The sequence below is a fragment of the Brachionichthys hirsutus genome, chromosome 13 (genome assembly GCF_040956055.1).
Source record: "Brachionichthys hirsutus isolate HB-005 chromosome 13, CSIRO-AGI_Bhir_v1, whole genome shotgun sequence".
Lineage (NCBI taxonomy): Eukaryota > Metazoa > Chordata > Actinopteri > Lophiiformes > Brachionichthyidae > Brachionichthys > Brachionichthys hirsutus.
In genome coordinates this window covers 10,605,102-10,629,290 of record NC_090909.1, presented here as the reverse complement: position 1 = coordinate 10,629,290, position 24,189 = coordinate 10,605,102, and the positions used below count along the sequence as shown (strand labels likewise).

The window sequence follows — 24,189 nt, the reverse complement described above, 5'->3', positions numbered from 1 at the left end:
TCTGCAGAGCTCTGCCATTGCGTGTCTGTGCCAGCGCTCAGCATAGCCGCAATGGGACGTACGCGAGGCGAAGAGCAGAGGAGGGCTTTGCACAGCATTGCAGACCTTGTGCTGTGCAGATGAGGCAGCCATGCGGCGGAGATGCTCCTCGACATGCTGCAAACCGCTAGCATCCGATTGACTTTGCACACATGCATTGAAATGTGCATAGACACAAACATAACATATACACTGATCATTTGACTTGCATACTTTCCACTTGTTTACTTGTTGACTACAACAAATCCGTGCTTCCCTAGCTGCTGCAAAAGCTGAATAAATGCTCATCTCTGTGAAGTCTGGCGGCGTATGAGAGCTGTGATTTTGTGAGTGTGAGGCAACTCGTTCAGATTTAGCCTTTGGGTAGCAGGAACGTGTCGGTGTGTGTCTGTGAGGCGCCTGTGTGTTTTCTGAAAGAAGATCATAGAGGAGAGAAAACAAATGTATTATTTGTGGTTATTAATGTAAAGTTTTTCTATATCTTTACCATCTGCCCACTATTTAATTCTTTGTTTTTGAGAAGCATATTCAGTTTGACCTACTTTGAGTGCTGAGTGTTTGTGTGGAGTGTAACTGATCTCAGCACCAACGTTCCCTCTAAGGTGCGCTCGTGCGTAATTACGCACAGCTGATACGGTCTACATTGCGCACAAAAAAAAATCAGTGTAAGAGGAAAGATATTTGAGTTACTGAGTTGTGAAGATTGAGAAATGAGATGTGGGGGCGCAAGATGGAGTGTGATGGAGAGATGGAAATGGGGGATACTGTTTTACAGTAGTTTAGCTGTAACAACAATCTTATTTCGTCCCATAATAATTTGGAAATTTAAAGCACAATAGCAGGAAAAAAAATGCAAAACAATAAAATGTTAAAGATGGACTGCATTTCAGAGACTGTCGTAGTCAAAGCCGGGCAGATGTTCTGATTTCCACCGCAGCAGCGTGTTTCCTCCTGTCCGGTAGGTGTCGCTGTCGCTACAGATCGACTGAAATGAACGCCGAAGTCCGGCTCGGGCGATTTTCTGTCTTGATGTTCCTGAGTCCCTCCTCCTGCAGCAGCAGAACCATCAGTCGGACTGAGGATGGCGGCGCCGCGTCCCTCCTGGGGGGGCTCCGGTCCGCTTCCCACCGGGATGACGTGCCTTGTGTCGCTCGCCTTGCTCTCCGCCGCCTTCTCGAGCCTCGATGCTGCGGCTGCAGCGGGAAACAACGAGACGTGGGGAGCTCCAGACGAGGACTCCCATCACCGGAGCAACTCCAGCGCGCACAGAAAGGCTTTCCCCGTCCTCTCCTTTAACTTCGAGCACGTCCGGAAGCCCTTCGAGATCTCCCTCTGGATCCTGCTGGCCCTGCTCATGAAGCTCGGTGAGTGGGTCCAGGTCCAGGAGCAGCCAGAAGGATCGATAATGTCCATAATAACCAAGGATCGATAATGTCCATACTAACCAAGGATCGATAATGTCCATAATAACCAGGTGGGAAAGCTTGAAATGAATGGCTTTCTCGGAGATGGGTACACAAAAAACGTTATTTTAACCTGTTAAATGCTGTTTTTTGTTTTTGTTTTGTCATTGGAGTCAATTATTTATTTCATTCCACATCCCCACCCAGAGTTGTGAAACCAAAAGGTCATAATTCCAGTGATAAAAGCTACAACAAATTCAGATTCAGGTCAAATACAATCATTTGCTTTATTTGCTTTTTTCCATTTAGTTATTCCTGGAGATTCTTATGTTGTTGTTGTTTTTAAACACCATTTTCAGTGACAGAAATATCCGATTTTGTGCGGACGACGGGCCAAACTGTAGAAAAATATCTTCGTTTTTGGAGATCTGCGACTTTCATCACATTGAATTTCATAATTGCAAATTTAAAATAGGTTTGGATGTGAATTTCACCTTACATCCTGTTTTCATTTTTGTTTCACACCAGTCTAAATAGAAAGCTGAACTGACCAATATAAAATAATAATATACCACAGCTTCAGTTCAGTGCATGTTAGTGTAGCAGTAAAGCACACAAAGCTGTCTGGCATCTAATCCGTCTTCCCAGCTGTCGTCTCGCAGGGACGGTCTGACTTCCTGTCCTAATGCACTCCCTGATAACAGAGATCTCAGTGTACAGAGCCCAGGGGGGGGGGGGGGGGGGGCAGAGGGGGCGAGGACGGCCGTGCACTGCAGAAAACATTGCAGAATGTCTCTGTTTTTTAGCAGCAGCCTGGACTCCCACATCACATGTTAGGCTGAATGCCACGGCCTCATTCAGCCGAGGGACAATCAGGCCACATATCAAAATGAAAGGAGCAGTCACAAATAATGCTGCGTTCGGTCCAGAGTCCAGACCTCCACATATGTGAACGTATGCACGTGAACTTTTATATTTTGCGATCATAAATTCGTGCGTAATGATTATTTTCAGTGGATTTCTCTCCTCTCCGCTTTAAAGAACATTCAGCGGCTGTTTGGACGAGGCCGGCTGATTTCAGAGAAACTCCAAAAACCAACCGTAAAGCACGCAAACGCAACAACGGCCATCCCGTTATTACTATCACTATTACATTTAATAAGGAACAAGACGGTAAAGCCGCTTCATTTGAAACCTGCGGTTTGCTGGCAGGTGAGAATTTGTTGTGGCGCCCCCTTGTGGACAACCACCTGGGAACTTGCAGGTTAAAGTTCCTTTTCATCATCAAGTGATTGAACTTGTAATTGTTGACAAAATTATGCTAATTAATTGTTATGCTAATTAGCCTGGCAGCACGGAAATAAGAAATATGAATAAAGATAAAGATAAAAAAATTATGTTTGTTTGTTTGCAACTGCAGCATCTGCATATTTCATGAGGATGTTCCTGCGAGTCAATTTCATTTCATCTGCTGCTCTAATGGAAACCGTGACGCATCATTACTACAGGGGAATGTGTGCAGCGTGGCGCTGTGTCAGCGCAGTGCTTTTCACCGGTTCACGCTGCAGTAGCATTCCTGACTCCTGAAGCAGAAATCTCACTGCTTTTAACAAGCAAACCAAAAAGCCACGTAAAGTAAATCAAATTACCTTCACTGATTTAACACTTTTATGATTAAACTTAAATAATAAATATCCAAAATAAAGAAACTTTCAACCCAAAATCACAATCATGGTTTTCTATTCTTTAACTTATATTTTTGTAACTTGGCCCCGACAGTGATTATCAATACATCAGTAACACTTTACCCATTTTTACCTCTGAGAAATGAACAGTAAACGTGAAACTAAATTAATCTTCGTCCCGCTCGTTAATATTTTAAGGAATGGGAAATGGGCTAAATTCTAAAACTGATTTTAACTTTTTTAAATCGGATCTTTGAACCTGGTCTCTCTGCAGGTTTTCACATTATTCCCAGAGTGTCCAACATCGTCCCGGAGAGCTGTCTGCTGATCGTCGTTGGCCTGCTGGTGGGCGGCATCATTAAAGCCATCGGACAGGAAGCGCCCGTCCTCGACTCCAAGCTCTTCTTCCTCTACCTGCTGCCTCCCATCATCCTCGACGCCGGCTACTTCCTGCCCATCCGGGCCTTCACGGAGAACTTGGGCACCATCCTGATGTTCGCCGTGGTGGGGACGTTGTGGAACGCCTTCTTCATCGGCGGGATGATGTACGTCGTGTGTCAGGTGGAAGGAGCCAAGCTGGCGGGCGTCGACCTGCTGTCCTGCCTGCTGTTCGGTTCCATCGTCTCCGCCGTGGATCCCGTGGCGGTCCTGGCCGTGTTCGAGGAGATCCACATCAACGAGCTGCTGCACATCCTCGTGTTCGGGGAGTCGCTCCTCAACGACGCCGTCACTGTGGTGAGCAAGGCGACGGCGACGGCGCGGACAGGAACCGAACGGGGATCAGTTTCTGCCTCTTGATGTGTCACAGCTTCTGCTTTCATCTGCGAAGATCAGCGTCGGTCTCAGGGAGTTTTGTCTTTTGGGTGGACCAGCGTCTGTCTCCGGGTGTTTTGTCTTTTGGGTGGACCAGCGTCTGTCTCAGGGAGTTTTGTCTTTCCGGTGGACCAGCGTCTGTCTCAGGGAGTTTTGTATTTCGGGTGGACCAGCGTCTGTCTCAGGGAGTTTTGTCTTTCGGGTGGACCAGCGTCTGTCTCAGGGTGTTTTGTCTTTCGGGTGGACCAGCGTCTGTCTCTGGGTGTTTTGTCTTTCGGGTGGACCAGCATCTGTCTCAGGGTGTTTGTGTCTGGGTGGACCAGCATCTGTCTCAGGGAGTTTTGTCTTTCGGGTGGACCAGCGTCTGTCTCAGGGTGTTTTGTCTTTCGGGTGGACCAGCGTCTGTCTCTGGGTGTTTTGTCTTTCGGGTGGACCAGCGTCTGTCTCAGGGTGTTTTGTCTTTCGGGTGGACCAGCGTCTGTCTGGGAATCTTGTGTTTCCCGAACATTCTCTTGAATTTCTCAGAAACACCAGTGACGTAGGGGAAACCAACGGGTCTCCGTTTGTCTTCCCTCTCCGGATCCTGGTTGTTTTTGTTCATATATTAGATGGTCTTGACAAATGTCCAGTTTGGACAGCCGCATGTCTTCAGAGCGTTCCGGATGTGTTCCTGCTCTTTGGCCTTTCCCTCCACTCTGGTGGGAATGTTTTGGGCCCAGTGGTCCAGGGTTCTGATGACCCCTAACTCGTGCTGCAGTGGGTGGTGGGAATCAAAAATAAATGTGTGTGTGTGTGTGTGGGGGGGGGGGGGGTTCTGTTCACCTCCATGTTGAGATTCCCATCAGCACAGTCCAAGAAAGACACGATGTTGTTCTTAATGTCAAATCATTTCCGCTGTATCCTGGGCGGGGAGGACGACGCAAAGGACAGGGCGAAGTGGAGAAGGTTGATTTGCTTCGGCGACCCCTGAGGGGACAAGCCGAAAGGGACTGGGAGGAGTCCTGGTGCATTCGTGCGGCAACATCGGAAGTTTCCATGAATGTCTCCATAACTCCTCGAAAGACATTTTGACTTTGACGTCTTTGGGGGGCAGAAACCTGAAGGATGAAAGTGAATGTGGAAGATGCTAAATCTTATTATTCATTCATTGATACCTGCTTAAAGACGTTTCTGTCCACGTGTTGATTGAAACGCATTGTCTTCATATTGCCTGTGTCGTTCCCACATCGTGTCCTAAAAGCTCGTCCTCAACAACTCCCGAATCCTTTCCTCTTCTGTCCGTTCAGGTTCTGTATCACCTGTTCGAGGAGTTTTCCCACGCGGGGACCGTGACCGTGGTGGACGCGCTGCTGGGCGTGGCCTGCTTCTTCGTGGTGTCTTTGGGGGGCATCATGGTGGGAGCCATCTACGGCGTCCTGGGGGCCTTTACGTCCCGCTTCACGCTGCACACGCGAGTCATCGAGCCGCTGTTCGTCTTCCTCTACAGCTACATGGCTTACCTTTCTGCCGAGGTCTTCCATCTGTCTGGCATCATGTCGTAAGTGATGGTGATGATGATGAATATATTTATTAGATAGGATGTTAGAGTACAAGTACAGTCACATAGTAGCATGTATTACAGTACAAGTACAGTGAAACATCCTGTCTAAGAGGAGCATTTCAAAAAAGCCCTTGCGGTCTTGTTTCCGTTGAAAGTCCTTCGTACATAAATCATCGACATTAAACAATAAAAATAAAATAAAAATAAATTACTCCATAGATGCAAAATAACAATAAATTAAAAAGACACATACTATGTACAAGGTAGGTGGACAAAAAAAAAAAAGGGGGGGGGGGGGGGATTGATCCGGAGAGAGTCGTGATGACTATCTCCGGATCAATCCCCCTGAAAGGTCCCTCCAAGAAGTCACTGCTCCCATAGATAATCTGGCTTCAGAACTTCAGAAACACTTCACTTATCTTTTTTTTTTTTTTTTTAAGATTTCTCTTTTATGAATGAAAACGAGATCTTAAGGTCAAATATGTAGCCCCAAAGCTTCGTGGGCAAAGACAGGAGACCGGGATCGATCCTCTGCTTCCCAGATTATTTGTGCTTTGTGGCAGGAATATTGTTGCGTACAGAAGTTTCACTTCGTCTGCTGCTCTCGCCCCGTCTCCAACAGATTGATAGCATGTGGCGTGACGATGCAGCCGTATGTGGAGGCCAACATCTCCCATAAGTCGTACACCACCATCAAATATTTTCTGAAGATGTGGAGCAGTGTGAGTGAGACGCTCATCTTCATCTTTCTCGGTGTTTCCACTGTGGCCGGTCCTCATGCCTGGAACTGGACCTTTGTCCTTTTCACCGGGATCCTCTGTCTGGTGTCAAGAGTTCTGGGTCAGTACGGGAGAATGAGTCCAAGTGGTTATCAATCAGGCCGATCGGTGATCCTCTCGTCTTCAGGCGCTCATTCGGGGGCCGAGCCGCGTCGCGTCGCGGGCTTAAACCACGAGCCCGTGCAAGCTGGACTACGGGTGGAGGCTCGGCACACCCTGGATAAGTCGCCAGTTCATCGCGGGGCCAGGAAATGTTTAAAATGAATCACTTTCAGCTCCGTTTTCCCGTTTCCTGTTGCGTCTTCTACGATGTGAACCCTGTCGCTTTACGCAAAGCAGTCAGGAAGAACTGAGTATTTATATTTTGCAGTCCCCCCCCCCCCTCTCTCCATCCTCTCCTTCCGTTCTGCCATGTTGCTTTCTGGTTATTTCAGGAGTCATTGGCCTAACGTACATCATCAATAAATTCCGCATTGTGAAGCTGACCAAAAAGGACCAGTTTATCGTGGCCTACGGTGGCCTGCGAGGAGCCATCGCCTTCTCGCTGGGGTACCTGCTGACCAGCAATGAGATGAAGCACATGTTCCTCACCGCCATCATCACGGTCATATTCTTCACTGTGTTCGTACAGGTCAGAATTCAGATCAGCAAAAATGAGATTTTATGTTCTGTCATTCTATTTTGTGTGTGTGTGTGTGTGTGTGTGATTAAGTCAGGTTTGGCCCAATCGGGGGGGGGGATAAGGGAATGCTGATTAAATTGTCAAATACCCCATAATGATAAAGATGCCATCAGTCTGTAGATTAGTTGTCTATAAATCTGGTTTTCACTGTGAAAGTGAATCTAGCAAGTCCTCGTTTTCTGTCTCGTGTTGTCGTTAGTTTCTGAGATCTGACCACACTGGAGAAAAAACACGCAATCCATCCATGACCTCGCTCCGGTTTCTGTCTCCAGGGAATGACGATACGCCCCCTGGTGGAGCTTCTGGCGGTGAAGAAGAAGAAGGAGACCAAGGAATCAATCAACGAGGAGATTCACACACAGGTGAGATGATTGGGGGGGGGGGGATGTTCCACGTTAAGATGATTTATTTAGGAATGATTCGATTCTGCCTGCAGTTCTTGGATCATCTCCTCACAGGAATCGAATGCATCTGTGGCCATTATGGACATCATCACTGGAAAGACAAGTAAGAGTCCAGCGTCCTCTGTTGTCCTCCCCGTTACTCTGTCTTTGGAGTTAAAGCGGCCCGTCGCTGGCAAACCCGTGTGCGTGAGGAGAAAGTTGCTTTGTCGAAGCAGCGAGGAATATAGATCGGAACAGATATTCTCCTCTCTGCGCTGATGCGGTCAGAAACGTGTCTCCCGATTCCTTATATCGGATTTAATGGGGCCAACATACATCCAGGTCCAGTTTAATGGGGAGGCACACATGATCCCATTGGTTCTTGCGGGGACGACGTGGACACATTTCCGTATTTGTGCTCTGGACTGATTTCTCTGCCGTCTCCAGGCTGGACCGCTTCAACAAAGCGTACGTGAAGAGGTGGCTCATCGCGGGCGAGCGCTCCACCCAGCCTCAGCTCATCTCCTTCTACAACAAGATGGAGATGAAACAGGCCATCATGCTGGTGGAGAGCGGCAGCACCCCCAAGCTGCCCTCCGTCGTGTCGTCCGAGTCCATGCAGTAAGTGTCAGTCATCAGCCGCGGTCGCCACGCTAGCGTCATGCTAGCCGGAGTTGCTGTATAAACGCCAGTCACGACGATTAGCACTGCAACACACCGTTTACATGGACAAAATGTCTTTAATCCGATCAGAGTTCAGAGTAAAATTGTGATCGGATGCACTGTGTAAAAATATTGATCCGATTAGGACTTGCGTGTTCATGCATCACACTTTTGATCGGAAAAAAATATTTTGACATGCGCAATTTATACCAAATATACCGGAAATAGTAGAAGAAGAAGCCGGAGCGACTTCCACGCTTTTCTGCCTGAAACGTCTGCGTTATTTCGCTCGTTTTCCCCGTTTGCGCTTTTAGTTTCCTCCTTTAATGTCTCCGGCAACGTGTTTGTCTCGGATATTGACCGGTTCTGTTTTTTGCCCGCTCTGCTTCAACTAGCTTCCGGGAATAGCAGAAGCGCGTATAGCTGACGTCAGACATTCGGCTTGTACCGAAACATCGGAATAAGTGTTTTCATGCACCCTGATCAGATAATCAATCGGTATAAACCCCCCCTCTCGATCGGAATAGAATCTTGATCGGATGGAGCTTGAACGGGTCAGACTAATCCGATTTGGGTGTGTACGTGAAGCATTTTTATTCCAATCAGGTTTTTAATCCGATTAAATGTGTCCGTGTAAACGCACCTAGTCGCGCAATTAGAGATTAGCGCTCGTGATAATTACTACTGTCAACCACAAAGCACCTCTGCAGCATTACAGGAATTCAAGTTGCATGCAGACGGTGCAGACGCAGTAAATATTTCCCCAGGAGCAAAAAATATATATATATTTTTTTTATCCCGAAATGCCTTTATTTATAAATGTATAAATATTTATTTACAACATTTGTTTTTGCAGAAATCAATAATGTGGCTGGGCTAAAAAAAATAAGTTTTTTTTAATAAATAGCTGCAGCAGAGCGCCCTGTGTTCCAGGTAGCAGACGGATACTATACTGACATTGTGAGTCCTCACTGATGTGATCAACCTTGTAATTAAATGTTCCACTTGGGTTGTTTTTAGATTTCAAAATATTGCAGAGGTTTAGAAGTCATGCTGCAGCGAGGTTGAACGGAACTGCGTCACGAACTAAGAAATAAAACGCGCGACACCCATCCACGTGGCAGTGTGTGGATCATGTTCACTGTGAAATTACAATTAAAAAAAATTCCTTTAATGCATGCTTTTCTGTTTGGAAAAACCTTCCCTTAAAATATATCACATGATTAAAAAAAAAGATAATAAATATGAAGAAATTACATGAATACAACAATAATAATAAGCACTTCAACAGGGTCTGAGGTGTACATATTATGGAGCCGCTGTAGAATCACTGCAGTGATCTTCTGTGGGAGGAAAGATTCTGCAGATTTAAGTGGTTCAGAACCTGCAGGATTCCTTCAAAACGGCCCTAAAAATACACCTTTTAGGGGGACAGAAACGGAGATAGTCATCACGACTCTCTCCAGATCAAACCCCCCCTCCCTTTTTTTTGTCCACCTACGTTGCACATATTAATTGCCTTAGTAATTTACTGTAATTTATTTATTGTCATTCATTGTCATTTTGCATCAGTGGTGTAATTTATTTTAGATTAATTGTTAGTTTGCATTGGCGGTGTAAAATCATTTTATTTTTGTCTTTCTAATGTTACGTTGCATCAATTGAGTTATCGAATATTGGTTTATTTTTATTTGTATTGTTAAATTTGTATTGTTAATTGTGGATGATTTATGTACGAAGGACTTTCAACGGAAACAAGACCGCAAGGGCTTTTTTGAAATGCTCCTTTTAGACAGGATGTTTGACTTTATTTGTACTGTAATACATGCTACTGTGTGACTGTACTTGTACTCTAACATTCTATCTAATAAATATATTCATCATCATCTTCAAGTTTACCGATATACACCGTTCTGTGTGTGCTCACAGAAGCGTTGAGGCGAAGAGAGCCGCCAGACGACGGGCAATCCCAAGCATCTCCAAAAGTCGTGAGGAGGAAATCAGAAAGGTTCTGCGAGGCAACCTGCAGAAGACCAGGCAGCGGGTCGGTACCAGTGAAAGTCCTAGGCCTGACGTGTGCGGCTGCGACGTGACTTGTGGCCTTGTCGTCCTGCGTGTCCTCAGCTTCGCTCCTACAGCAGGCATGACCTGATGGTCGACCCGTTTGAGGACAACGTCAGCGAAAGTCGCTTCAGGAAGCAGAGGGTGGAGATGGAGCGGAGGGTGAGGAACATGGTCTTTGACCCGACGGGTCATCCCTCGACCTTTTACTTGTGGTGGCTTGTAATGAGTTCGAATTGCTCGTGTTTTAAATGTGACACTAATATCTGATATTTAAATAATGTGATTATTGGTTTGGATTTTTTTCTTTTTTAAATAACGAGCTATGAAATGAAGTTTCTTTCTGATAAATGCTTGTGTCTTCGCAGATGAGTCATTATATCACCGTTCCTGCAAACCGCCAGGAAGCGTCGCCAGTGAAAAAAGTCTGCTTTGACTCGGGTCCGTTTCGCACAGAACAGAATTTCTCTTATTGTCTCTTACGCTTGGACAGTCAAAGTGAAGTCATGTGTACTTTAATTCAACATGAAATATTTCTGGCTAAAAACTGGATGTCAGGTCTGAACATGGAACCGGAAATCATTATTTTACCTGATGAGATAAATACAGATTGTCATAAATTTGGAGAAAACTCATCTCTGGCGAATTCTTATTTTCATTTCCTCAGTAATATTGTTAAATTTGATTTAAATGGATTAGATTAGGTATTAGAATGGATTCAACTTTATTGTCATTGTGCATGTCACAGCTACAAAGCAACAAAATTCAGATTGCATCCAGCCAGCAGTGCTGAAGCAGCAATCAACTAATTTGACCATGATTATTGAAAACAACTTTAATGGATCCAAAATCTCTGTAAAATGTTTCAGAATTTAATTCCTTCTTTGGCTCCGTTCGCAACCCAAAACGTTTCTCAATCTAAACCAGACATGGGGAAACTACGCCCGCGGGCCACATGCGGCCCCCGTGGGCTTCTTAATCCGGCCCACTAAACTTGTCTAAATTATATCATTCAATTAAATCTTGTTATAATTAGACCTCATTCATTTTACTTTTCTCCTGTATTGTACCTGTAGCAATATAGTATATTAATACTGTATTATTATATACTGGTCATTTGTATTAATTTACACAAACACTTCACCCATCTGCTCCTGGCCCCTCTGTCACATTTTAGAACCCATTGTGGCCCGCGAGTCAAAAACTTTGCCCGTCCCTGATCTAAACACATTTTTGTGTGTGGCAAGAATATAGAAAGGAGTTAAAGATAACCTTAGGAAAGGAGCAGGACTGCTGTCGGACCAAGAGGTCACATGATCCTGACTTGATTTATCTGTGTTGCAGAAAACCAGGTTCACACTTACGATGCCGGCGACGACTCCAGAGGTCCCAGATCCCCCGATGCCATCAGCCTGTTGAGCGAGTCAGCACAGAGACAAAGCGGCACTCAGGCAGACAGGAATGCTGAGCTGAGGAGTAACATTCCGGAGGAGCAGGAGGAGCAGGAGCAGCAGGAGGAGCAGCAGGAGCAGGTCAAACTAGCGCGCTGCCTTAGTGACCCCGGCCCAAAGAAGCAAGAGGATGGAGATGGCTCCTTCTCCTCATCGTGAAGCACAGGTTTACAGCAATTAACAATTCATCAGTGGATATTCCTTGATTGGGATTGGGAGTGGGAGCCATAGCAACGATATTGATATTTATGAACCCGAAGTCGTGACAGTATTATTCCTTTTCCGTGTTCTGTTTTTGTGGCATGAGATTGTTGCCTCCGCCAAGGAGGTTGCGTTTTTGCCCGCGTTGTTCCGTCTGTCTGTTGGCAAGATAACTCGAGACGTTACGCACGGATCTGGATTAAATGTTCAGGAAATGTTGGGAATATTACCCGGAACAGGTGATTCAATTTGGGTGATGATCCGGAAGAGATCCTGGATCTGAATATCTCGGATGATTATTGACCAATTTGTATGGCATTTGACACAATTGTGTGAGTGTGTGTGTGTGGGGGGGGGGGGGGTCTAACAAGTCAAATCCACATCGGAGCCTGTCAATGGATTTATTTATTGATGAGGTTTGTCTGTCTGTCTGTCTGGTAGGAGGATTCCGGAAAAACTTCTGGATGGATCTTGATACAAAGAAATTCTGTATTTTCCCATTTACTTATCGGGGCTTTTCTTTTTTTTGTTTTTTACATATTGTGTAAAATATGCATTCAATTCACTCACCAAAAATCAGTCATAAAGGGGTCCGATTCACTCGTGTATAAAGATACCGACAACCATTTAGAACCTTTTGATGATGATCCAGATCACCATGTGGACGGTGTAAATCCAATTAGGAGGGGAATGAGCTGCTTGGCGGAGGTCTGCGCTCTCCGAGTGCTTTTCGTGTTTTCATTTTGTATTTCCTCCGAAAGGAGTTTGACCATGAGATGGATTTACCCACACATGAACCCCTGAGTTCAGGATTTATCACAGCCTGAAGTGGGACAACTGTCGGTATTTTGCATCTCAAACTAGATTTGTTTGCAAAAAACATGAAAAAAAAACAGAGCTGTTGTCTCTGTGGGTGTGAATCTACCACTGGTGTATTAGTATTACTGTCTAGTATATTGGCTCATATCAACAAGCATGACAGAAGTACCAAAAAAAGAAGTGAAGTGATTTAGAAATGCGCCCCACGCCAAAGCGAACGTCGACCAAAGAGCTCTGTGGGTTAGCTTTTACCTTCACACACGGTATGGCTCCATGGCAACGGCAAACCAAATGATCCTCCTAGGATGCTTCAACCGCTGTTTGTTTGCACACCGGATAGTTTGCCAGTTTATTATGGGCTCCTAGCCTCACTGGAAGGCGGGGTGAAAGGTGTGTTTGTTAATGAAGGTAAGGAACTAGAATGTGCTAACTTTCATTCTGGCCTCTGCACAGATGATCAATCCCAGAGTAGAGAGGCTGTGAGCGTAGGATCAACCTGAGGCATATGAGGGGCTATTAAATGCCTCACGCTCGGTTGTTGCCCAAACGACAACCCTGATCCCACCCGTCCAATGCTGCACATGATAAACGCGCGCAATCAAAGAAAGAGGAAACGATTTAGCCTGTAAGTTTCATTACTGAAGGACTCCCTAAATAATGCTGTTGTCCTGCACCCCGCCAGGATCTAGCCCGAGTGTGTGAATGGGTAAAACAGTTTTAACAGAATTCCCCCCAGCCTGTACAAGAAATTAATATGTTTGCTTCTCTTATCATTCCAAACTAAGATTTTTTTATTTATTTTTTTACAAATGTCATTGCTGCTCTCTGCCTTAAAAGTTTCAATGAATCTGGTTTTACCATTATGTAAACAGATGAGTACATGCCTTTGTGTGACTGGAAACGTACTTTATTGAAGTGTGCAGGTGAGGAGTAGCCCAGACCGACTTTGTTGCCTCCTCGGGGACCGACGGAACCCCAGAGCGTGCATGTTTCTGTCCAAAGCTTCCACACGAGCTTTTGATTTTGGTGCGACTGCTTTAGTGCTTTGACTGCTCAGAGTTTTCAGTAACACTGAAGCAGCAGTTCGTTACGCTATAGTGTGTGTGTTCCAGGTAACGGCATGCTTCCGGACACACACGTCACCAGCACTGAACTGCCCGGGTTTCCGCTCATCTCTGCCTTAAATGTAATTTTGCATTTTGTGCCAGTTGCATTTTTTGCTTATATTTTGAATGAAATGGAGCTTAACGTCATAAATGTATGTCAAATGCAAGAAAGCTTTTAATTCTTGTCTCAAATAAAGCTATGTGTTTGCCAAAGATTGGTGTTAATATGCAGTCATTTTACTGGATTTGGTCATTTTCTCATGTTTCAGTATGTAAAGATATTTATTTATGGTGGATCCCCATTAGCTTCCACCAACGTGGTTGCTAATCTTCCTGGGGTCCCAAAAACTGTTGACATACAAAAATATCAAAATACAAATGCAAATAAAAATGCCTCAAAAAAGCAATTAATTGGAAACAATTGATTTGAGCGCTTTTTCTTAAAAGCAAATAAATTGGATACATTCCTCACTTCCTCAGACAACCCATTCCAAAGTTAAGCTGATCTGTAATAAGTCGGGGGGGGGGGGGGTTGTAATAAATATTAGTTCTGGGCCGATCTATGGCCAAGTCGGCACAACAAGCTCGCCGAGGTAAATGGGAATGAACGTCATTCACATATTTAATTCCTTCAGACACTGAAAATGGCTTACCTGTTAAAATAATTTTAGAATATTAATAAATGATACTCCAATCTATTATGGAGCATAGGCCATGGTAAAATACAATGCATTTCCCCCGATACTAGTCAAATAAGAACAATTTAGCACTAGACCACCTGAAAGGCTTGCTATGCCAGTTTTACTAGCAGCAGGCCATATAATAGAACAGTATTCGAGACGTGTTAATACTAGCGATTGAACAACCTGCTTTAGAATTTGAACTGCAGTCTGGGGATGAGCGTATACTGCTCAGCCTATTTTGTCTCTCAATGGAAATCCCGGTCCAAATAACAGGGAGCTTGAAGTCCCCAACGTGCCAACCAGTGACGATGGGACGAGAACAAACAAGCATCTTCGAGCAGGCAGCACAACTGGCAAGGATGGACTTCAACGGCACTTGGAAAGTTTACGCTGAGGAAAATCTCGAGGATTTCTTGAAAGTAGTAGGTGGGGGAAACTTTTCATACGTACGAGATTGATTTTGCTTTGCATGCATGTGTCATGTGTTTTTGAACATATCTTGAAGGAGCGCCACAAATGGTTGTGAAAATGAGAAAGGACAACAAGCCGGTGATCGTGATCGTGCAGAAGGACAAAGACTTCAGCTGCACGATTAAGACTCCATTCTACACCCAAGCCTTCACTTTCACCGTCGGGAAGGAGTCGGAGGTGACGAGCCTGGATGGCAGGAAAATCAAGGTAATTCAAGCCTCGGACTGGGAGTGCATGTTATGGAGCACAGAAGTGAAGACGCAATAGTTACATGTGAGCTGATGATGAAGACTCTTAAGACTCTCCTGCTTTTAGATCACTCCACAACGCTCACATTTTGTGTCTAAACCCCCTTACTGAAAATCTTACTTGATATTTTCATTCTTTTCGAACACAACTATGGCCAAGGCACAAAATTGTTTAGACGAGCTGGTATGCATAATGCGTTTTTATTTTATTCTATTACGAACAGTGCACCGTCAGAGAGGAGAATGGGAAGCTGATTTCTGAGAATGACAAGTTCACCTCAATCCGAGAGATCCAAGGGGATGATATGATTGAGGTTGGTGTCTTTGAATCTCTTTAAATAGCTGTAATGAATGCATTAAGGAACTTTAATGTGAATGAACTGTTCTGTTTCATTCCTTTCTGTTTCTTTCTTTTCCAGACTGTCACTGCTGGCTCTGTAACTTTCATTTGCAGAAGCAAACGAATCTCATCAACGCTGCACAGCTAATACGTGCCGGTAAGATCTTTACAGCCTCCAATCGGAGCCACATTGAGACAACAAAAACAATAAGTGATACTTAATGAATAAATATGGATGAACAAATGTGCCAATGCTTGTTTTCATTCAGTGCATTTATTCTGCCAGAGGTGACGCAGGTGAGGCTTAAATGGCTTTCGCTCCTCCGAACATGTCCAAACCATCGTTAAAAAATACATAAATAAAAAATTCATTGCATTGGTGAATCTGATGATTCTGATGATGAATATATTTATTACATAGAATGTTAGAGTACAAGTACAGTCACACAGTAGCATGTATTACAGTACAAATACAGTCAAACATCCTGTCTAAGAGGAGCATTTCAAAAAAGCCCTTGCGGTCTTGTTTCTGTTGAAAGTCCTCAGTACATAGTACATCTACTAGAAAAGTAGCCATGGAAAATATACTATCTTCTCTTGAATTATAAAGTGATGCAGGAATAATAGAGAGAATTTCGACTGGATTACTTGGTCAGTCAATCCACTGCAGTATTCTCCACACCAGTAAGTGGCTGTAGTGCGTTTATTAGATTTGTGCCGCCCGGTAATAAGAGCCGAAGAAGAAGAACGACAAGAGGCGTTGAACCAGCAGGGGGCGCTGCTGGTTTATGGCCCGTGTTTTCTGTAACGCTAATGAATACAGGCGCCTTGTGAAAGCGCATGCGTTACGCGTATTTTCAAAGCAGACTATCCTTTTCCCGAAAGTCGTTTCTTCAGTTCAGCGTTAAACTTTATGGCCAGATACATGAGGCCCCCAAACACATCTTTGTTTGTGAGGAACATTTCCGATGAATCCAGGTGAGTCCACGATCACACGCGACAAAGAAAGCCCGTTAGCTCCAACGCTAGTTAGCTGGTGTAGCTTAGCAGCTAAGTTTAGCCTTCTGGTAGGAGCGTCAAATTACTTTGAAACAACGCACCGGGGCGTCGTTTGCAAGAAGTGCTTCTTGTCTGAGTCACATTTAATGAATATATAAAATAAATAGCGAATGGGTGTAATACTACAAGCCTTGTAATACTCGACTTGCTGCGGTGGTTGCGTTTCTTTGTTTGCCTCGCGTTTCTGCTAGCGCTCGTTTTTTTTTTTTTTTTTTTTGCGTTGTTTAACACTAACGCAAAGTTAACTCGATAAGATTGATTTAGTGTAATAGTTAAGATTATTTACTATTAGGAGGCGTGTGTCTTCCGGAAATGGCGTTCATTTGGTTGAACTATTTCTGTAGCGAACTTGGCTAAAGATAGCTCGCTATTCTAATAAAACATTAGCAGTAAAACTTCCTGCATGTAGCTACAGCAGAACGAGAAAAAGAATGTGTCGTCCCGGAAAATCACATAATTTCAGCTTCACGCAGTCGAATAAAGGCGCAAAGTGTAAAACCGGACGAGGCACATGGTGCAGCGTCATCAGGCTCAGGTTCTCACGTTGTTCCTGGAATGTTACGCTGCATGTTTTAACACCAGAGTCATAATGGAGGGAAGAAAGCGCAGATCATTTAGCAATAAACATCATAATCCTCTGTCCCATCTTTATTTTTTCAGTGTTAAAATGGTTCAAGGTGGAAAAAAAGCTTTATTTAATTGGGCTTAAATTGAGAAGCCTCTTGACTACTTGGTCAACTTTACCCCATTCAAAGTTTATTTACCATATCTATGAATTTTGGAGAGAGAGAAAAAAGCATGTTGGTTTGAAAGTTCTTTTCCTCTCTATTGGCTTGTTCATATATTGATCAATGCTCTCCACGCAGAATTAGATGCTGTTTTGCTAAACGTGCGCTTTACTCTAGAATGCTTTCTAAATGTTCTGGAAAGGGGCGACGTTGCTGCATCTACTTCTCCTATAGGCTTGGTTTAAAATACAATTGCAGTGAAGGATGATCTACATGTTGAACTAAATGGGGTAACTTAAAGGGTCACTTGACCCCAAAACAAAACAGGAAGTGTTCCAAAGCAAAATGCAGCAGCTCGGTTTGACGTTGTGTCGAGCAACAACATGAACATTGGGGTGAATTGTCCATTTAACATCATTTTTCATCAGCTCTCTCTCTCTCCTAATTTGTTACTGTTTGATGATAATGTGAGGAGAGTTGCGTCTGTTATCAGTTCAGTCATACTTGTATTTATGGTGTTCAGGCCTGAGGATTTGCGGCGTGAGTTTGGCCGCTATGGGCCGATAGTAGATGTCTACATCCCACTTGACTTCTATACACGCCAAGCAAGAGGATTTGCATACATTCAATATCCTTTCCCAATGAGTTTGTGCTGTTCTGCCTTTTCACTAACATGTTTCATTTCAGCAGTGAAGATCGTCTCTGATGACATATTTTTACCTGCACGTAATTTGATTGAATATCTAACGCAAATATTTTTCTGTTATTGCTTCAGAAAATGTAAAAGCATCCAAGTTGTGGAACCGGCCACAAAGAGTAACAAAGACCCATATAGAGTAGCTGTAAAGACAAAGTCCTTCAGGATCAGAGAGAGGGAAAAGGTTGAAAAGAGAAAGTAAAGCATGAAGAGGAAAAGGGAGCGGAGACGAGGCTCGGCTATGTCGCAAAAGAAAAGAGGTTTAAGAGGAAAAGGCAAGCAGGAAACCCAAGTCTCTGTGGGAGTCGATTAAAGAGTATAAAGATCAAGATGAAGTTCAAAGTCAAGCATGGGCAAAGGTAACAAGTCTGAATTGTTTTGTATCCTCCCAAGACAAATCCACAAATCTGAACAAAAATCAGCTGTCCCTCTATCAATTACACTCTAATATCAAAATCAACCGTTTATGTCTTTGATTTGTTCGTGTATTTTGTGATCCTGATCCTTCAGAAAACTAATTGATGTATTTGAAAAGCCTTGCTTCATCTTCCATCTCCACAAAAAATAATCTACTGTTTATTTATTTTGGTTCATAGCAATGCTGTATTTGTAACTGTTTCACATCACAAAATGGGTCACACAAGGATTAAAAAAAAGAAATGTCATGTCCTGCATCGCTCGCAGTACGTAGAATAATGACTGTTTACAGTGTCGCATCACATTCCTTGGGAAAGGAAGGAAGAACGTTTGTAACAATGGTCCAATAAAAACCTTAACCACCCAGCATATTTGAGGATGTACGTGATGCAGAAGATGCTCTCCACAGTCTGGACAGGAAGTGGGTGTGTGGCAGACAGATTGAGATCCAGTTTGCCCAGGGTGACCGAAAGAGTGAGTGTTTATCCTTCATATGTTTGCGCAGCTACTGTCATCGTGTGTGTTATTTACTGTCGGCTGAAAGGTTTGATCCATAAGCCGACTAGGAAAGCACCTGAAGAGCACAGACCTCTGCCGAGCACCTCGGTCCCCCACGCTGTTATTTACACCAGAAACGATTGTCCTAAATTTACTTTGGATTTTTAGATTCCTTAACCATGAAAACAAACCTCTCGGTTTGCTCTAATCACTTTCTCCGCCACCGTTTCACACCAGCCCCCAACCAGATGAAAACGAAGGAGAGACGTTCTCCGGGCAGATCCTCCCGATACGATGACTACGACCGGGACAGTCGGCGCCGGCGTTCGCGCAGCCGCAGCTACGAGCGATACCGCTCACGCAGCCCTTCCTACGAGCGCCATCGCAGAAGATCGGAAAGTCCTCGGGAGTGAGTTCACGTTCCTGGAAGCTGCTGCTGCGTTCTCTCGCTCCTCCGGTTGTCCGTAACTTTGGCCTCTTCTTTAGGACTCGTGGACGGGTGTACGGAAGAGGACGAAGCCGGAGCCGTGAGGAAGACAGGTAGCGCTCTCTGCGCGGAGCTTCGTGCTGTGAATATTCATCTCCTTCCTGTCCGGGGTGACTTCACACCCACTTCTCTCTCGTCAGATACAGGCAGAGGCCTCGCAGAGAGTCCAGAGGAAGATCTCGATCCCACTCCAAGACTCCGTCCCCCCGAGAACCCGTCAACCCGGCGGCGTCCTCCCATTACGCCGAGGAGGAGGTGCGTCAGACGCACACGCCATCGCGCTCCAGGTCCCGGTCCGCGTCGAGATCACGCTCCCGTTCTCGGTCTCGCTCCTGGGCCGGGCGCAAGTCAGGGGGACGCTAGAAAAGCGTCTGCTCCTCATCTTATCCGTCATTTGTCAAAAAGATTGAGTTGTTTTGACATGAACGTGACGTTCCCTGATCCGTTTGTAGAAGCTTGTTTGTGCGGCTCCATTTTAAGAACAATGCTGGTTTTATAACGATTGTTTTGCTAAGTTTCCTCGCTAGGATGAAACGGTCATTTGTGTTCCGTGGTAGTCAGCCGGGACTAATTTAGGTTTATCGTTTTTATCGTTTTGCTGACCTTCGTTGTCTGAACCCGATTAATCCATTTCTGCAAAACAAAGAACACTCTGTATTTTTCAAATAATCCAGTTTGTTGGTGAACCTAATCAGCATTTCTGTGTCTTCACATTTAAACACAGACACAGTTTATACGTTGCCCTTTTTCTACAGCTATAAAGTATTTGATTTTTCTCCTTTCTTCCAATCTCTGCCTCGTGTGTCCCCCCCCCCAAAAAATATTTGATAATCAAGAGTCTTCGAACTTGCTTGAAAGGTAAACTTCAGATTCTACATTCGAGTTGTACGAATACAAATTCAAAGCGAATGATCTGCCCCGGAGGAATGAGTTGTCGGGTGTGATTATTGCAGCTGAAATGCACAAAGGCAACACTAACCACACGATTCTCAAAAGTACGTGAATCGTTTCTTGTCGTGTTTCTCTATAACGAGTTGTGTATGAGCTGTTTTAGTTTGGAAACGGCCCCGAGAGGAGGAATCTGGGATTATTGGTGTTTCCGTGACTTGATGCTTTTTCAGAATCATATCACTGCATGTTTTAGTCTCCGTTTCGTCTATCTTTAATAGAAGGAAACTGTTATTTTGAGTAATAAATGGGAAACATTCTGCATAACCAGTTGGGTCGCTCTCATTTGTTTTCCTTCGTGTCTGCAGGCCTCCACACGCAGAGGCTCGTCGGTCCAGCCGTGCTATCGATTCGTTTTTTTAATCATCAGCGGTTGGGAGGAACAACCTAGATTAGATTCACAGTGAAGAATCAACCATGTATGAAATCGGACATGTCCCATTGATCAGCGTAGTGAAAAATAGATTCCAGCCGGGCCGGAGTACAGAGTTCTTTTATTCCAGGATGCTGAATGAGAATGATTCGAAGGATTCAGGTGTCGGTTGGGCCAAGGAAATATGGAGAACGACTCTGTATTCGAGTCACTCGGTCTCCAGCCTGGACTATGGAATGGTGTGTTTAAAGACATGTACCGTATCATTTTAATTTGGTCCAGGTCAGGACGATACCAGACTGATGAATCTGGTTGTACCTGAAGGCATTTTGTTTGCCAAAGGGACAAGGAGCAGCCCCGTACGGTGGGGGTTCGATCCGGGTTAATGCCCTCAATCGTGAGAAATATACAAACAGCTAAACCACCAGGAAGGCTTCTGATTGGCCCAAAATGTATTCTGCAGCAAAACCAGAACCAAATATCCTGTTGGTGTCATGAGGATGTTCTCAGCATCATATTGTTTCAGGGATGATATGAGGAGACAGAAGGATGAGGGGCCGCCAACATCCACGGGAGGTCTGGTTGGTTATCTGAGATGATAACCAACGCCGAATACTGGTCTGATTCAGATTTTTTTTCTGTTTGTTCACTTTGCAATTTGTAAATTGAGAAATAAAATTATGCATTTGAGGTTTTTTGAAAGCATCCTTTGCAGCATTTCTTTCACGCTGGGATGGCTCAGACAGCCGAGTGAAGCCGACAGGCAGGCGCTCAGCATCAGTGGGAGAACTAGTCATAGATCTCATCAAGCTGGTTGAGTGTGAAAAGCAGTCGACACAGCAACACGGGAACCCTAAAATACAAAAAAGCTCTATTGCTAAAATACACCAGTACAGCTCTCAGGTGAAATGTCTCTTATTTTTTTTACATGAACTTGAAAACCAAGGTTGCCAGCCAGTTCTGAGCATGTTTACAATCCTCACCCCCCCGCCCCGATGACATGCAGTCAGTCCATCCACACTGTTGCGTGCAGCATGACAGCACAGCACTGCAACCTGCATTGATTCATTTTGTCTTTCACTGGCTATGAGTGGAGAACGAGAGCCGACGGCGATCATTTATTTTTGTTCAGTTTTCACCACCAGCGGAGGCTGAAACCCCCTCTGTGTGAAAAGCTGCCCTTGTCCAGAAGATAGAGAAGATAAAACATGTGAGATCAACATGATCCGAAGCGTTCTGAAGGCCTTTTCACATTTCATATCCAGGATGAAATGTAAGTCCACTCTTTTTTTTTATATATATATATATGTGACTTTGAGGTATTCTGACTGTCGATGAAGTGTTCCTTTGACTAGTTGTACGTATCTTTTTAACTTTGCCGACCCCCCCCCCCCCCCCCCTGGAGTTGTGCCCCAACTCGACACTGCATACAGGATGTTGGTCGTGATCCATTCCAAGACATAAAAAAAGGGATCATCAAGAGGATTGTCAGTACTTGTTGGGCTTTTTGGAATAACTCACAACTGACCATTTCCCCGTTATTCATTATATCAGTGTAAAGAAACGCACAATGGGAGACTGGAACTTCCTGGGAGGGATCTTGGAGGAGGTGCATATCCACTCTACCATGGTCGGCAAGATCTGGCTCACCATCCTGTTCATATTCCGGATGTTGGTCCTGGGCGTCGCCGCGGAGGACGTGTGGAACGACGAGCAGTCCGACTTCGTCTGCAACACGGAGCAGCCCGGCTGCCGCAACGTCTGCTACGACGAGGCCTTCCCCATCTCCCTCATCCGCTACTGGGTGCTGCAGGTGATCTTCGTGTCCTCGCCTTCGCTGGTCTACATGTGCCACGCCATCTATCAGCTGCGAGCTCTGGAGAAGGAGCGCCACGGCAAGAAGGTGGCTCTCCGGCGGGAGATGGAAGCGGCGGACGCGGAGCTGGTGGAGGTGCGAAAGAGGATCGAGAAGGAGATGAGGCAGCTCGAGCAGGGGAAGCTGAACAAGGCCCCGCTGAGGGGTTCGCTGTTGTGCACCTACGTGGCTCACATTGTGAGCCGCTCAGTGGTGGAGGTCAGCTTCATGACGGGTCAGTACATCCTCTACGGACACCGCCTCCACCCCCTTTACAAGTGTGAAAGGGAGCCGTGCCCCAACGTGGTGGATTGCTTTGTCTCCAGGCCCACTGAGAAAACGGTCTTCATGATGTTCATGCAAGGAATTGCCTGCATCTCCCTTTTCCTCAGCCTTCTTGAGATCATGCACCTGGGATTCAAGAGGCTGAGGAAGGGCATCCTGGACTGCTACCCGCACCTGAAGGACGATCTGGACGATTATTACGTCAACAAGCCCAAGAAGAACTCGGTGGTGCATCAGGTGTGCGTGGGCACATCGGTCGTTCCCAACGCGCCGTGCGGATACACGTTGCTCTTGGAGAAGCAGGGCAATGGACCTGCCTACCCTCTTCTTAACGCGTCCTCGGCCTTCGTCCCCATACAGGGGGACCCTGGGGCAAAGGCGGACGATCACAAGGACAGCAAAGAGGGAATGCCTAGCCCGACAGAGGAGAACAGCAGCTCCGCCAACACCAGCAGCGAGACGCGATCTCCCTCCACAGACAAGCACGGCGAGCCGGAGGAACGGCCGTCACCCCTTCACGAGGACGTGCGCCGCGACAGCTCGGAGTACCCCCCGCTCCCTGCCGCGGACACGGTCTCCTCCGCGGCGCTGCCGGGGTCGGCGAGGAAGTCCCGGAAGGTCACTCCACCGTGGAACTGCTCCATCCTGGTGGAGGGGAGTGGCTCCGACAGCGGAGATTCCTACCACGAGAACAGCAGCCCGAAGCTACGGAGCGGCTGCGTTGGCCCCCGGGCGAGGATGCTCTCCAAGTCGGACGTTAAGAGAATGAGCAGATCCCAGAGCCCCGATTCTGTGGGGGAGCTGAGCTCCGTATCTCGACACAGCCACGAAAGCAACAGCGCGTCTACGTCCTCTCCCAACCGCCGCGCGTCGGCGGCCAGCAGCGGCGGCGGCGGCGGCAGACGAGCACCAACGGATCTGCAGATATGAACGGCAGGTTGCTGCAGCAGAAGCTCCAAGCAGAATCTGTTTTTGGGGCGAGTTCTGTGAACACAGCTTCAACATGCTTTACAAACATTACAGCAATCCACTGGAAAGCAGAAAGATGTTTTTAAAGAGCACACGAAGCATTCTGATTGTGTGTCATCTGTTGACTCTTCAGGACCACAGTGGGCACAGTCACATTTTAATGTTCCGATTCATTTGGTTGTATCCAACTGTCCGACTGATTAGAGGCGGAATGGAAAGATGAACCACAAATCCATAAAGTCGTGTCAGGTCAAACAGGGCCGTTATGTAACACGAGTCAGCGTCACAGCCTGAATGAATCCAGCAGGAATATTTAGCACTAAAATAACTGGTTTCAGATTCTATTCATTGCCATGGAAAATATAACTAAGAACTCATTTAATATGCTGTCATTTATCAAACTTTGAATTCTCATTAGGCACATGACCAGCGACCTATGGCAACGTGCTTGATTTTCATATTTAATTAAATCATTTTAAAAAGGAATTCTTTTTATTTATTTTTTA

General features: G+C 45.5%; 4 protein-coding genes across 4 annotated transcripts; all 4 read left to right on the top strand.

The window, feature by feature from the left end:
• The first annotated feature begins 1,120 nt into the window (after nucleotides 1-1,120).
• Nucleotides 1,121-11,658, top strand: LOC137903465 (Na(+)/H(+) exchanger beta-like). Its single transcript, XM_068747616.1, has 12 exons — nucleotides 1,121-1,403; nucleotides 3,402-3,862; nucleotides 5,227-5,477; nucleotides 6,103-6,320; nucleotides 6,694-6,890; nucleotides 7,214-7,303; nucleotides 7,378-7,448; nucleotides 7,772-7,945; nucleotides 9,917-10,031; nucleotides 10,112-10,210; nucleotides 10,417-10,489; nucleotides 11,393-11,658. Exons 1-12 carry the CDS (start codon nucleotides 1,121-1,123, stop codon nucleotides 11,656-11,658), a joined length of 2,298 nt encoding a protein of 765 aa, XP_068603717.1.
• A 2,979-nt stretch (nucleotides 11,659-14,637) lies between these two features.
• Nucleotides 14,638-15,515, top strand: LOC137903209 (fatty acid-binding protein, liver-like). Its single transcript, XM_068747348.1, has 4 exons — nucleotides 14,638-14,734; nucleotides 14,814-14,986; nucleotides 15,252-15,341; nucleotides 15,447-15,515. Exons 1-4 carry the CDS (start codon nucleotides 14,668-14,670, stop codon nucleotides 15,513-15,515), a joined length of 399 nt encoding a protein of 132 aa, XP_068603449.1. The 5' UTR covers nucleotides 14,638-14,667.
• A 765-nt stretch (nucleotides 15,516-16,280) lies between these two features.
• Nucleotides 16,281-20,458, top strand: LOC137903098 (serine/arginine-rich splicing factor 10-like). Its single transcript, XM_068747227.1, has 6 exons — nucleotides 16,281-16,345; nucleotides 17,678-17,803; nucleotides 18,636-18,742; nucleotides 19,004-19,175; nucleotides 19,253-19,306; nucleotides 19,394-20,458. Exons 1-6 carry the CDS (start codon nucleotides 16,281-16,283, stop codon nucleotides 19,614-19,616), a joined length of 747 nt encoding a protein of 248 aa, XP_068603328.1. The 3' UTR covers nucleotides 19,617-20,458.
• Nucleotides 20,459-22,144: 1,686 nt separating this feature from the next.
• Nucleotides 22,145-23,644, top strand: LOC137903523 (gap junction alpha-9 protein-like). Its single transcript, XM_068747674.1, has one exon. The coding sequence runs from the start codon at nucleotides 22,145-22,147 to the stop codon at nucleotides 23,642-23,644; it is 1,500 nt and encodes a 499-aa protein (XP_068603775.1).
• Nucleotides 23,645-24,189: the final 545 nt, after the last annotated feature.